The sequence below is a fragment of the Echiichthys vipera genome (genome assembly GCF_963691815.1).
Source record: "Echiichthys vipera genome assembly, chromosome: 18".
NCBI lineage: Eukaryota > Metazoa > Chordata > Actinopteri > Perciformes > Trachinidae > Echiichthys > Echiichthys vipera.
In genome coordinates this window covers 3,257,100-3,272,461 of record NC_139843.1, presented here as the reverse complement: position 1 = coordinate 3,272,461, position 15,362 = coordinate 3,257,100, and the positions used below count along the sequence as shown (strand labels likewise).

The 15,362-nt window shown below is 42.4% G+C and overlaps 1 protein-coding gene across 4 annotated transcripts in view; it reads right to left on the bottom strand.

Moving 5' to 3' along the window:
- The window catches only part of LOC310960747 (KAT8 regulatory NSL complex subunit 1-like), a 42,387-nt gene extending 27,228 nt beyond the window's left edge, over positions 1-15,159 (bottom strand). For 3 of the 4 annotated variants that reach the window (XM_083932532.1, XM_083932534.1, XM_083932535.1), the window contains exons 1-2: positions 7,968-8,603; positions 3,859-5,332 (exon numbers count right to left, since the gene is read on the bottom strand). In XM_083932532.1, the coding sequence (XP_083788658.1) occupies positions 3,859-5,264 (1,406 nt within the window). In that variant the 5' untranslated portion in view covers positions 5,265-5,332; positions 7,968-8,603. Of the gene's footprint in view, positions 1-3,858; positions 5,333-7,967; positions 8,604-13,891; positions 13,963-15,130 lie in introns of those variants that run through there. The other variant, XM_083932533.1, reaches the window with a different exon arrangement.
- Positions 15,160-15,362: the final 203 nt, after the last annotated feature.

Below are 15,362 nucleotides of genomic sequence, written 5' to 3'. Positions count from 1 at the left end.
GTTTGGTAAACGTAGAGCGTGTTCTATATGTTATAGTTCTGTGTGATTAGTGACAGAGTGTTTGGTAAACGTAGAGCGTGTTCTATATGTTATAGTTCTGTGTGATTAGCAGTGACAGAGTGTTTGGTAAACGTAGAGCATGTTCTATATGTTATAGTTCGGTGTGATTAGCAGCGACAGAGTGTTTGGTAAACGTAGAGCATGTTCTATATGTTATAGTTCTGTGTGATCAGCGACAGAGTGTTTGGTAAACGTAGAGCGTGTTCTATATGTTATAGTTCTGTGTGATCAGCGACAGAGTGTTTGGTAAACGTAGAGCCGGTTCTATACGTTATAGTTCTGTGAATGACACCAGGCACGTTCTCAGGTCGTTGTTTATGCGTCATATAACGTAAACACTTACTCAGCCTGTTGCTCTCTATTATATGTTTATTTTAAATTGCCTTTAAGGTGAAATGTCGTCTCTTTGGGTTGGATTTATACTCTAGTGCGACTTATATCTGTTTTTTCCTTCTTAATTTTGCATTTTCGGCCGTTGAGACTCCGGAGCGACTTATAATCCGTAAAATACGGTATATGAAAGAAGACGGTGCTGCATAGTCACCTAAAGTCACGGTGCAGTGCACGGCCCAGCTGTCCGCCATGCATATCGTAAACATACTGAGATGGGTCAAACTTCCTCATTGCAACGTTCACCTTTAATATTTACATTATTACGTCTGTATATTAATAAAGGAAGGGCTTCACATTAAGCTTTTTCAGTCATAAATCAAACATAAGACACTGAATGTTTCAGATTATCCTGAAATATACGTTATAAAATAAGAAGTGTATGTTTTAGTAAATGGGATTTTCATTGGATTTCACATGTTTTGGTTATTATTGCTATTGACTATTTAATTTCTGGTATTGTGAGACTTCTTATCTTATTTTATAACATACGTACCATCGTTGTTATTCAAGCATGTGACTGGCAAAGGTCCAAAAAGCATCTGTAACCATCCGCGCCCAAACTACCACCACGCCCTGATCATCTCGCACACTCGCATATTATATTAACAATTAACAATCATTCTACGTCTCCAGCGCCGCAAAGGGCTCAGGATTAACAATTTTTATGCATAATTGGAAGGTTTCTGTCTTTGAAATGATGCAATTATACAATTTCACAGCATTTTGGGCTATAATTGTTAGAGATATCGTCCAAAAAGATTTAAAAAAAGAAGAAAAAAAGTTAAAACTTGCTGTGGTTAAACAATTATGTCATTATTTACACACATCACAGCTTTTATCTGAACATTTAGTTCTTCTGGAAATGATTGTCCCGTTACATCTTATTCTGAAAATCACAAAAGGAGCAGATTCAGAAAACGGTATTGTATACTTATCCACAGATTAAAAAGGTTACGACCAACATGTGACTTATAATTATACAAAAAGGAGATTGCTTATAATAAAATCAGCCTATCTCCAGTTCTCTCTGCTCAAACACCTGAAGCTCCAGCTCTGATCCAACAGGAAGTGCTGGTGAGTGGCGTCAGGTGCGTTCAAACATCAACACGATCAGTACGTTGCTAACTACCTCTGTTGTTTATCATCCACTGCTCAGAGACAGTAAACGGGGTTACGCAAAAACACCTTTACACATTTAAAAGTATAGCACAGGCGGCGTCTTTGCTAACTACCTAGCGATTTGGCGTTTTAACTCGTCTTATCAGAGCTTCGCTGTCGCTGCTGACGTTGTGCATCTGCAGGATGTGAATATTGCAGCACCCTCGCTCTCGCTACTCGTCCAGATGCTCTCCATGTGTTTCTTTACGCTCATGCAGCTGAAGTGCTGAGGCTAAGCATGTTGTGCCGCGCCTGAACCGTGATATATGGCGTGGAAAACCCTGCAGGTTTCTTAAATGAATCACGCGTCGCTCGTACCGACTGCAGCTGACGTTGAACGATCGTCAACAGCGTTTGGGCATCAACGTTCAGGTTTTAAGTAATAAAATTGTAGCATTTTGATTTGAGAAGATCTGAAACAATAAGCAGGATGGGAAGGAACACTTCACCGGTGGAAATATTAATCTGTATCGGAAGTCGAAGCGTAACATAAATTTCTAATTTGGCGCCTTCTTGACCGAGAAACGGCAGAAACAGACTTTATAGCGCTTCTGGATGGAAAACAACAGCTCCCAGAATGCACCTTGTCCTCGTCAGGGACAGGCACGTCCTTTGCCTCGGCTATAGCAGCCGCAGTAGACGCCTCCCATTACCCAATCAGCTGCTCATCGCTAAACTACGGCTCGTAAAGGACGCCACGAGCATCTGATTCGAGCACCCGATCTCCAAAATCTATATCTTCCACATCAGAGTATCCTCCGCCATTGCCGTTACTCTACCAGCTTTCTCCAAAGCGCCTGTTAGCTTAGCTTAGCTTCCAAGTAAGACGGCGAATGTTAGTTTCAGTCCCACCCCCTTATCCAGCTGTTAGGACGAGACGTAACGCCCTTTCAAAATAAGACTTCTGTGTCTAAGCCTCGTAATTGTTCACATGCTTAATAATGTGTTACATCAGCATTAACAGCCGGATAGGCAGGTTTGAAAAATGATGAACTAGCGCTTGTAGTTTCACCAGAGCCTGCCTCTCCAGCACTTGCTGCTTTAGTGATTTTGCGTCATCTAAAGCAGGAAGTGTTCGAGGTAGATACTGTCTCCTGTCTCAGGGGGAAATGAGGGAATGATGCACGACCATTCAAACATATGACCGGGTTTCCAATGATGCGGAGCTTAACGCAAATGCCGTACAACTCAAAATAACTCCTATTTTTGCGGCCTTTGTTTACACAAACTATCACAATGACACAAATATAGCTATATATTGTCCACCCCTTAATAATGACTGTTTCATTTGCACAGTAACACCTCGTTTGACCTTAAATGGGACACCTGACTAATACATCACAGGCTTAATTTCTACTTTTGGATCATGCATGCGACTCACACACAAGCTTCCTGTTAGGTTATGAAGATATTTGGGTCAAAGGTCTGAAGTCAACACGGGAAAGCATCATAAAAATCAGTGTTCTCAGTTACCGTGTTAATAATCTACCCGATCCTAAACAGGTCAGTAAGTCCATTAACGCGGCTGACCCACCTGCTGGATTTTCCCCCTCCTTCAAAACACTACAGGCACTGAAGTGAGTCACTCTTATGTGAACTTCCCATGGAAGACATTCACAAGCTCCTGCTGAGGCCAACCTGACATCACAACAGGCAGCATGTAAAAAAACATGAAGCCCACACTTTCTGTAAAAAAAGAAAAAACCACCACATCCCCCCTGACGATGTTTCCTCCTCGGTTTCAGTTTAAATCAAAACATTCATCGGCTCTGTGGGCGCTCACTCGAACGCTCTACGGATAAACAGAACGTTCGGTTTCAGGAGGATGTGTGTGTGATGAGAGGGCTTTTTTTTTATTACTTTGAGTCCAATCTATGATACCACCCACACCACCACTACACATGCTCTCTGGGCGGATGGTATCTCTACCCCTCCCTGGAGTTTGACCCAACCACTACCGAGGCAGACCAGGCGGTTATGGTTGTCATTGGCACCTGCTAGGGCTGAGTAGCATATCACCAGGCACAGAAATACAGGGGCTTTCACAGGAGAGATGAAGAGCCATGGAAATGTGAGAGTAGTAGGAGTGAAAAGCAGCAACTATGAAACCTCTTTTTAACCTAAATGCTTCCTTTAACACTCAACTTGAGCTCCTGCAGTGAATGCTCCTGTGCTGCAGAATCAGTTTTTACATGTACATCCCAAAACCGGGTTAACGTCTCAGCAGGTGAGGACACTTTTACTTACATTTTGACATGTCGCTGCTCAATGTCCACTCTGGTCAGCTCCTCCTCCTCCAGGTCAGAGTCCCCCCCAGAGCTACTCTCTGTTACGTCTGAGTCAAAGGCGCTTTCTGCTGAATGAAGGTTGGCCGATCCGCTCAGGTACAGCCTCTCCAGTTCCAAGGGCATGGAGCCGCTTTTGAGGAAGCGACCGAGGCCGTCTCTGTTGTTTGAGGACGAGTGGCGTCCAGTCCTCCATGTAGCCGTAGGGGTCGCCGTCTCCGATTTGCGGTTACCCGCCAGGAGCCGGTTGAGAGCCGAGTCCAAGAAGCCGCCGAGCTGCTGCTGAATGTGCCGCTCCACCTGCTTGGCCTGCACAACCTGAAGACGTTTGCGCAAGCGCCGCAGCCGGCTTTCGATCTCAGATTGGCGGCTGCTGTTGAGAAGGGTGCGCTCTTTAACATGAGCGTCAAGGCCGTCTGAGGAAGAGGTACAGGGAAGAGGAGGCTGTGGTGCAGGCGTGCAGGACGGGGAGCCCTGCTGGCTGCTACCTGGTCTCTCCCTATCTGAACCCTGTGGTTGACTTGTAGGCGTGTGTGAATCAGCCTCCTCCAAATTCACCTGTTCAGTGGGGTTAGGGTTGTCGTGGGTATAGGGGGAAAGTGCAACAGAGTGGAGCACTGGTGGTTCAAGGTTTTTTCCATCTGTATTTAGAGAAACCCCAGAGGAATGCTTCTGTTTAAGGGTTCCTTTCATTGGGATGTGCCCTGATAAGGTAGCCGTCAAGGTCTCCGAGTCCAAGGGCAGGTTCTGGGACTGAGAGTCTGTGGTGGCAGACGGCTTGTCACCGTTCACCGCCACCACGCAGCCGGGGCCGGACATAGTGACCAGCTTCTTGGCCAGGCCGTTGACCGGTGCCATGGGCTGGCCGCCTCCGTTAGTGCTGCCGCTCATGAGGCTTTTGAGCTGGCCGCCAGAGAGTTCGATCGCCTGCCTCTTCCTCAACAGGAAGTCTCCTCCGCCGTTGAGCAGGGAGCTGGGCAGTATTCTGTGGCTTTTCAGCACAGACTGTTTGATGAGGACTCCTTGCAGCTTGATTGACTCCTTAGTTGAAGAGACAGGTGTCACATCAGAGCATAAGTAAGAAGCCACCAGCGGCTGGAGCTTTCCCAGGGCCGAGGCCTGAGCCACAGAGTCGGCTTGGGGTTGCTGTTGCTGCTGTTCCTGGTCGCCGCCACAAAAGTCAAGAGGGCAATCTTCGGACGCGGCCTTGCACTTGGCGGGGCCGCTGCTGTGGATGAGGATGTTGCTGGCGTTACCGTTGTTCTCTGCACTGGCCGGTGAGAGACTTGAGGATGGGGCAGCCAGTTTGAAGCGGATGTGGTGAGCTTCGGCTGGGGCGTCGGTGAGAGCGGGCGCCATCGCAGCCATGCAGTGCAGAGGGACGGGCACCGCGGCCTGCTCCACACCACCCGCTTACTGCCCCACCTGAGGACAGCCTGGATAGTACAAAGAGAAAACAAAGAAATAAAGTTAAACACAGTCCTGCATAAAAAACACACTACATCAAACTATGATAAGGGGTCGGTGTGGGAGGACGTTGGGTGGAGGTAGTTTCCTATCAGGAGGTCCTCAGGTAACGTTCACGGCCTTGCACAGTGATGGACCGACGACCACGTAGTGTAAACACACATATAAAGACACTGCCCAGAACATGTTTAAATATTGATTTCATTCTGAAACAGCTGTACACATTTGAATTTAAATGAGTGCATTAGTTATTCTGAAGGCTATCAAGTGAGGAAGTGCAGTTAACTTGATCCCCTTAACGTATGTTTAAGGAAAAGCTGCAAACAAAACAATTCAGTTTATTCACAAATGCTTTGATTTGAATAAACAAATACATTTCTTTCCTATAAATGAAAGGCAACATGAAGGCAGGCTGTACGTACAGACTATACTATAACAACCGACTGACATACTTGCCCTACAGGTTCTGTAAGCCTGTGTAGTGAGTGGAAAATTACAGTAACCGCCATCAAAGAAGCAGCATTTCTTAAATATTTGGCACCAGATGCAATCGATAAAAAGTCACTAATACACCACGGCTTCACGTCAAGTCCAACTCTAACCTACAGTAAACGTCTACAGCTAATCAAGTGGGAGGGCTGATCGATTGAACCGGTGACTCATTGACATTTGTTGACCTGCTGGTTGGAAGTGTTGCTAAAAATGAATCCTGCGGGACCGCAAAACACACTTCAGGTGAGGAGGAGGAGGAGGAGGAAGACTTGAGACAGAATCAAATCCACTCACCGTTTACTCAAATGCAATTTCACTGCATTGTAATCACAGTAGCGCATTTATCTACAGACCTCGCTTCCAAGACTTTCAGTAAATACCAATAAACCCAGCGTCTGCACTGACCTTGGTGAGTGGGATGCGAACGATATGGATGGAGTAACAGCAGACATCTGAGCTACTTCTTCAGGGCCACTAAATAATTCCCACTACACCCATGCTTGCGTGAACAAGCCTTTTATTGTAATTTGCTGACAAGCCTCCTCTTTTATACGAATAAAGCTTTGCGATTCAACCGTGGCGAGGGGGAAGAAACAGGAAAAGCCAATGCAAATTGTCCAAACCCCACTGCCCTACATGTGCCCTGGTTAGTCCACCACACAGGCGTGTAAGTAGGTGGATTTAGGCCCCAGCATTAGTCCAAAGCACATGATGTCATCCTGACGAGGTTCATGGGTCGATTCTAGCTTAATAAATGAAACCATCTCAATTCCCCCCTAAATGAGTGCCAGTAAAATGACTATTAAATTAAAATTAAACATGTAAAGAGACAACTGAGCCGTGATTAAAGCAGGAGTACTGATTCAGTGGTTCACATGTCATTCACACCGCAGCCTGTGTATCCAGGTCTGACTCTGACACACAAAAATAAAAAGGCTGCCTTCAAATAACAGCGAGATAAAAGCGAGCTGCACCTCCTCGGATCGTCTGCAGGCCCAGATGAATGGGGGCTCAGTATTTCACCGCAGTTTCTAGTCAGCGCGCACTACGCCATGTTGGTATTTCCGAAAGCAGATTATGCAATGCGATTCATCTGCTTTCAAACCGCCCATTCCGCTCCAAACACACCGAACCCGTTCATGCACCGAGGGAGGGAATTAAAAAACGTCAGTGAATGCATCGCTTTAAAACAAAAAACCAACATGCATTATATCACCAGTCTCCTCATGTGTCTGGATAGAGATGCGACAAAAAAAATGCCCACATCCAACGTTAGCCAGGCATAACGTAATCCCCCAAAATGTCCCCCTGTTTACGGCATGTTTGCATGTAAAAACAGCCTCTTGCAGACGCATACGAGCATAATGTCGTTATTTCGCCATCTTCGATATAGCTTCCGCTGCAAACCACAGTGCCTCTGTATCACCGAGCCCCAGTGTGAGCAAAATAAATATAAAAACAGCATCAACAGAGATAAAAATCTGCCTAAAAACACGCCACTTTTAATCTTTCCACACGCTGCGTGCACATTAATGCGCTCCTGGAAGCTGCTGATGCAAGAAACACAACCTGCGTGCCGAGCTCATTATAAGCCAACTGCAGTGAAACGCGACCTCATCACATTAGGAATATAAATATATATACATTTTTATTTTTAAACCTTTCGTTTTCACTCACACGGCTTCATTATGTTATTCTTTGGGTGCAGAAGCAGTTACGCAAACCTCGTTAGGCAAGTAAACATTTAGACTACGTAACCTACGTGCACCCTCAGTGATAAGCCAATAACGCCCAAAGTAATATGCATTTGAAGAAGGGGATAATGTTGAATACAAGGGGGTGTATTAGCACCAATGTGTGCGCTAAATAACAACAACACAACTTATATTAAAGCAGAGCGGGGAGACGTGGTGTGCACCGCAATTAAGGCTAAAAACAGGCAGCCTGCAGATGTACATGCACGGGGATGAAGGTTGATAACACACACACAGACGCACACACACCTAAATCGTGTTGTTCACACACATGTCAGGAGCCAGGGAAGTTGGGGAGAAGACCCAGGAGCGGCAGAGAGAAGCTAAGCTCGCTAACAAAGAAAAAGGAGGAACCTACCACGTGACGAGGGTTGCACTATCCGAGGGAATTTCGGCAACAATCCTCCTGCAGTTGTTTTTTTTAAAGTAGAAAAAACACACACACCAACACACACACACACACACGCAAACCGCGGCCGGACTCGATCACTGTGCCATTAATGAAATAAAGCAGATTACCCGGGATATTAAAAAAAACAGGCCCAGTTCACACGGAGCCGCCCGGGTCTCTCGTTCCGGATTCGGGCTACAGCAGCTAGCTAGCCGCCGCTAGCTAGCTAGCTAGCTAGCTAACGAATTTAGATGTATATAAAAAAAAGGACAAGGCCGTGAAACACGACCCGTTTGAAACCCCGGTTTACGGTAAATGTAGGTGGTTTCCGTAGCAATCCTCCCGACCCTGAAAAACCCGGTCCTCGGCGAGGCAAAGGTAGTCCAGATGGCCGTTTAGTCGCGAGCCTTTTCTCTCGTTTTTAGGGGAGAGACGCGGAGAAAATGGCGGCTCGCTCCTCTCCCTCGGATTTGAGTCTGACAAACATAGGAGGGCTGGTGTGTGCGTGCGTGCGTGCGTGCTGGAGCGCGCGCGTTAGAGAGAGTGTGTGTGTGTGTGTGTGTGTGTGTGTGTGTGTGTGTGTGTGTGTGTGTGTAGGCGGGAGACATTTCTCATACTCTCCACTAGAGTAAAGGGCAGATCAGAAACGACAGAAAGCTCTAAAGAAGACGCCACAGGAGGGCATTGTCTCCAAACACACACACACACACACACACACACACACACACACACACACACACACACACACACACACACACACACACACACACACACACACACACACACACACACACACACACACACACACACACACACACACACACACACACACACACACACGCACGCACACACACACACACACACACACACACACACACACACGCTGCTTTCATCTATTTATTATTATTATTATTATTAATAATAATCTTTTATTATTATTATTAATTTTACTACTCATCTAATCGGTTTGTTCATTTCTTGTGTCCTGTTCTTATTTTTGTATTTTTATTTATTTATAATAAATGTTTTATTCTTTCTTCTATTATCATTATCATTATTATTATTATTACTATTATCATTATCATTATTATTATTTTTTACTCATCTTATAGGTTTGTAAATTTCTTGTGTCCTGTTCTTATTTTTGTATTTTCTTTTCTTTCTTTTATTATTATTTTTTAATATGTATTTTATTATTCTTATATTTTTAATTCTTAAAAAAATATTTTAATATTTTTATTTTATTATTATTTTTTATTATTATTATTTTTTAATCTAATTTCTATAACTATTACAATTTGTATTACTACTCACTTTGTTTTTTCCTGTTCCCTTTTTTGTATTTTCTTTTCTTTATTTTATTATTATTTGAAAAATATACATTTTATTATTTTTATTTCTTTTTTTTTTTTTAAATATTCTATTATTTAGATGTTTTAATTTGTTTGTATTTTATAATTTTTATTTTAGTTTTTTATTATTTTTTAAATCTATAACTATTACTACTCACTTTATTGGTTTGTTCGTTTCTTTTGTCCTGTTCTTATTTTTTGTATCTTCTTTTCTTTTTTATTTAAAACAATATATAGATATATTTTAATTCTTGTTCTTATTTCTATTCATTATGATCTAATTTATTGCATTTTTATGTGTGTGTGTGTGTGTGTGTGCACATGTGTGTGTGTTTACATACATATATATACATACGGTATATATACTGTAAATGTATGTTCTTGGTAAATATAGGGAACCCTACATGCCGCCTCTTTAGTGTGCGTGCGCGTGTGTGTGTGTGTGTGTGTGTGTGTGTGTGTGTGTGTGTGTGTGTGTGTGTGTGTGTGTGTGTGTGTGTGTGTGTGTGTAGGCGGGAGACATTTCTCATACTCTCCACTAGAGTAAAGTGCAGATCAGAAACGACAGAGAGCTCTAAAGAAGACGCCACAGGAGGGCATTGTCTCCAACACACACACACACACACACATTTTTATCTGTTTATACGGTTAATGTCTTCATGTGCTTTCACTTTAACCACCTGTTTTAACCCTTAAGTATTTTATTTATTACATTTTTTATTCCTATTTATTTTACCACTCGCCTTATTGGTTTGTTCATTTCTTCTGTCCTGTTCTTATTTTTTTGTATTTTCTTTTCTTTTATTATTTAAAACATTTTATTATTTAAAAAAATAAATATATATATATATATATATTTTATAGTACTTGTGTAACTATTTTTTTAATATTTAAAAAATATATATATTATTTTTATTTTTTTGTATTTAATTATTTTTATTTTCATTTATTAAATCTCATTAATATTAATAATCACTTTATCGGCTTGTTCATTTCTTCTCTCCTGTTCTTATTTTTTGTATTTTTTTTCTTTATTTTATTTATTTTTTAATATATATTTATATTATTATTTTCATATTTTTAATTTTCTTTTAAATAAATATTTTAATATTTTTTTGTATTTTCTTTTCTTCTTATTATTATTTTCAATTATTTTTATTGTTTATTCTTATTTCTATTCATTATGTTCTAATTTAATGTATTTTTTATGTATGTGTGCACATGTGCATTTGTTTACATACATACATACATACATATATATATATACATACACACACACACACACACATATATATATATATATATGTGTGTGTGTGTGTGTGTATGCCATGTCTTTAAACTGTAATCTTCTTCTCCTTCTTCTTCTTTCAACGTGTGCTAAATTAATCTAAATCTAAATCTCATAAACAGCTAAATCATGGTAAACTAAGAGCTCATTATGCTCCTTTTTTGCTCTCTCATGCCACTCTGAACAGGAAGTAGACGCCCACCACTACAGTCACACCTCTGCAGCTGCAGCCTGGAGCCACATGGAGGCGCTCTTCTGCACCGGACCGTTAAATGCAGCTCCAGCCCAAAGAAGAGCATCAACTAACACCTGCTGCACCTGCACTTCTTTATACAGTCTATGCACCTACGCTGGAAACTACAGAGGTGCACATGAACAGCAAAGACGCCGCTGTGAAGCGAAGCAACACATGATATGACTACACCACAGACTGCAGGGTAACATAAAAACAACATAAACATGTCGACAAAGCAACAAATAAGACCAAATTTATATAAAACTAAAGCTACGGCACCTACACTAATGTATGAAAACTACAGGGTGGATATAAGAGTAAAGATAAATCAGCCTTACAGTGTTTATATTTATTCTATTGTCTAAACTGTGTGTATTTGATCTATATTAACATTATAACTCAAGCCGTTTAGACCGTATATCTGCAGCTGCTGCGTGTTTTATTGTTAATACTGTACACAACCCTGACTGTGTATCCACATATTATCCACTGAACATATGCACATTACTCAACAACTCCGGTTCGATGCTAAACTACATGTTGTCTCTTTACCTGCATTAAAATAATATAAACCAATATAATGCAATTTAATACCTTGGCCTATAAGACTGTGTTTTTATATCGGCTGTGTCAGTGGCTGGTAGCTGGTCATTTGACGCTGTAGTGGATTAAGACGATATAATATATGACAATATGATATTTTATAATGTAGTTCTAAGGGCGCACTCACACTGTTCATCCGTACCGTGCCCAAACAGGTTAAACGGCTAAAGTCTGGTTCCTTTGACCAGTGTGAGTGCAACCGTACCACGCCTAGTAGCCGCACGCTTGCCGTCCACGGCCCGTTTGGGAGAGGTGGGCTTTAGTAAAGCACGTTTGCACGTGTACGAGCACGAGCGTGCGCACGTGTACGAGCACGAGGCCTACGGCGGTTCTGAGGTCATTTCCTGTGCGCCTGTTGGGACGTAGAAAAAAGAAGGAGGGACCATGCGCGGACATTTAAAACAATGGCGGTGAAAGGTTCGCGTTGGTGTGATGCGGAGGTGGAGTGTTTACTGCAGATTTGGTCGATGAAAAGATTCAAAAACAGTCGACAAGACGCACAAAAACTCCGAGGTCTACGGAAAGATCTGGAAACAAAGCCACGCATCGCCATGACGTCATCAATGCGTGTGACGTGTTACGGCGTGATGACGTATAGGCAGCAAGAAGCATTCTCCGAGGCCCAGGTAGTGTGAGTACAAACGGGCCTGGAGGGGGGGACAAGGACCCTAAAGCACGGGGCACGGGACGGAGGCACAGTGGGAGGGCGCCCATAGTTGAGATGTACGTTATATATCACACAGGCTTAAGTACTTGTGTAACTACCTTGTGTTTTTCAAAAGATCCTTTTAGAGAAGTTATGGTTGCGTTACTGTTCTCGTGGCGCTCTTCACAGCAATCATTTCAAAGTGTTGAGGGCGTTTAAACCTCTGTAGTTAGTTGCCTATTTGACTTCTTCCATCCTGCGGCTACTGTTTATCTTCTACGACCTTTAAAATAAACTACAGATTATCATTTCCTGTGCACTGTGAGACTCTCACTGCACCTTAGATGTTTACAGTGCTGTGTTTCCCCCTCGCCTGTGACTGTTACGTAACGCTAATGAATGCACGCCGCTTACTTCCTACATCTCTTGCATCGCCTCTGTGTATTATCAGACCACCAGAGGAGACATGCATAACAAATAAGTCATTATAAACGTGCGTTTGTACGTGCACATGTGTGCATGTGTCTCCTACAACTGTCAGGATCAAATAGGGGATGTCTTTGTTAGTCGTTCAGTAAATTATCCTGCGTTTATCCTTGACTTGCTATGCCCACAACCCCCCACCACAGCTTCCTTCCTGTTTGATCAGATCAGGAAGCTCCGTCAGCGTCAGTTCTCTGAGTGTCCACTAGGGGCAGGTTTCATAACAGAGCAGTTTCTCATTGAGCCCCATGTTAAACAGGCCGTTTACACAACATCATTAAACCTGTTTAAGGACAAAAGAACATTCTAGTCTGTGTGTTTAGATCAGATCTCCATGACAACACTGAGGGGGAGGGGCTAGTTTTTATTTTATTGGAGGTTAAAGTTTATGAATAATTAGGGGCGTGGCCTCTTGAGTGACAGCTAGCCTCAGGCTCTCACTTCTCCTCGGAGGCTACTTGTCAGGATTAGCATCATTAGCATGCTAACTCCGTCATCTGGACCTGGACTGTGGTCATTCGTGCGTTGGTGTTTCCATAAGTGACAAGATGGTTTAGGAACACACCGTGTTAGCGTTAGCTCTGTCAGGCTAATTAAATAGCCGCAATTACACCATGACTTGAATACAGCCTGCTATCTATGACACAGACACTAGATGCTAATCTGGAGCAGCGGGAGGATTCGGGTCAGTGTTTTACATTCTGTGAGCGTGGGACTGTGTTGAACATAAGTTTAAATCATAAACGCCGCCTGCACTTGACTCCCTGAGCCGGTGTAATATCCTCTAGGGACACGGGACTCCCACTCCCGTTTATCCGGTAACGTGTTCTGTTAGCCTAGCTCCGGGGCTTAGGAGCTAATGTGGCTAACTCTGTAAACGTCACCAAAATGGATGTATCTCCCCCCCCCCCAGACGTCACATCAATGCCCTTTTTCAGTCACAGGAAATGAGGAGGACGACTCCGAGAGGCGAATATGATTGGATCAAGAGAGAACGGACCCCGTCGGAGAAGCTACATCTTCTTATCCTGTTCACAGTCACCATAGCAACAGGGTATGCAACGTTGACTCCCCTCATGCTTCCCCTTCTTCACTGTGATAGATGTAATCCATCCAGCAGTCGGACACGCCGGCCTCCTAAAGAGAAGCGTTGGTTTCCCCATTAGATGCACCTCACGTGGCCGCTAGTATCCGGTCGCCTCTAAGCCCGCGACCACAGGTGAGGACTGACCCGAGAGCAGAAATACACAATAAAATAAAATAACATGAACTATTTAGAAATACCTTTAACTCCATTGTTGAAACGCTCCGCTCAGTAATCCAATGGGCCGTAATTCCGGTGAGTAAAATGACACCTAAAAAAACAAAAAAGAGTAAATAAACCTTAGTTTAATCTAAATAAAACACTCAGACTCTGTCAACTTCAATGAATGAATGAATGCTTTATTTTGAATATGTAAAACTTCTTATCACTACATAAGTTCATAGTTTTTAGGGACTAATCGTGTGAAAGAATGCGTGGACACTGATGCCAATACTGTTTAAATTACCTTTACATTACATTATATATACTCTTTTGATAGCATCATGTATTTGTATTGACTTGTCAGCATACTTGTCATTATACGTTTATTATTATTATTATTTTATATATTTACTCATTTATTTCAGCATTTATTTATTGATTCCTGTTATTTAAACATGTATTTATTGAGACTTAAGGGGAGTGTAGTCCTCCATACTGTTCAAATGAGCTTTATTCTATATATTTTTTAAGGCAACATGTATTTGTATTGACTTGTACAGTATATTCAGCGTACTTATATTGTCATTATGCGTTTATTATTAGTAGTATTTTATATATTTATTTATTTATGCATTTATTTATTGATGCATGTTTAATCCTCCATACTGTCCAAATTAGCTTTATTTTACATTATATATTTTTTTGATAGCAACATGTATTTGTATTGACTTGTCAGCATAGTTATATTGTCATTTTACGTTTATTATTATTATTATTTTATATATTTATTTATTTTTAAACCATGAAAGACGCAGAATTAACGTCAGTTGTAGTGTCTTATTTTAATGAGGAGACTTTATTTTTTTATTAGCACTTAAATTAATACAAATCATATAAAAACAAACCCTAAAAACCATTTAAATGCAACTTTTCACGTCCGCTTGTTGTTGTTTACAGACGCGACGGAGACAGACGTTGACGCACGGCTCGGCGAGCAGCGTCCTTGCGTCATCGCCCCTCAGCGTGACGTCGCGGCTAACGGCCAATAGCGGCCGACGGAGCTAGCAGCGAGCTAATGCTAATAGCTTGTTCGCTCCCCAGATCCCACACTGACTTCTCAATGACTATTTCACGCGTTTGGTTTGAAAAGAGCGCGAAAAAAATCCGCCCCTCTCGAATAAAACCTCCCGTACTTTAACGGAAGCAGCGTTTTCCCGTGACACGCGCAGCGTTTGGTGAATTTAGAGAAAAGATAACAAGAGAAATCTTTTACTTACCTGCTCGCGCTGTTACTAACCGTTCACCACTTGATAACAACCCCGCCCCCCTGCGCTCCTATTGGTCGACGCGTCCATTCCGCGCTCTCCTATTGGCTCCCCGCGGCCGTCACTCACAGCGAAATGCCCGTACAGCGGAAATATGGGGGACGAAAGTTCATAACACGAAAACTTCATTATGCAAAAAATATTGTTTTTGTGTGAAAAAACCTGCTGGTTATTAAAACATATA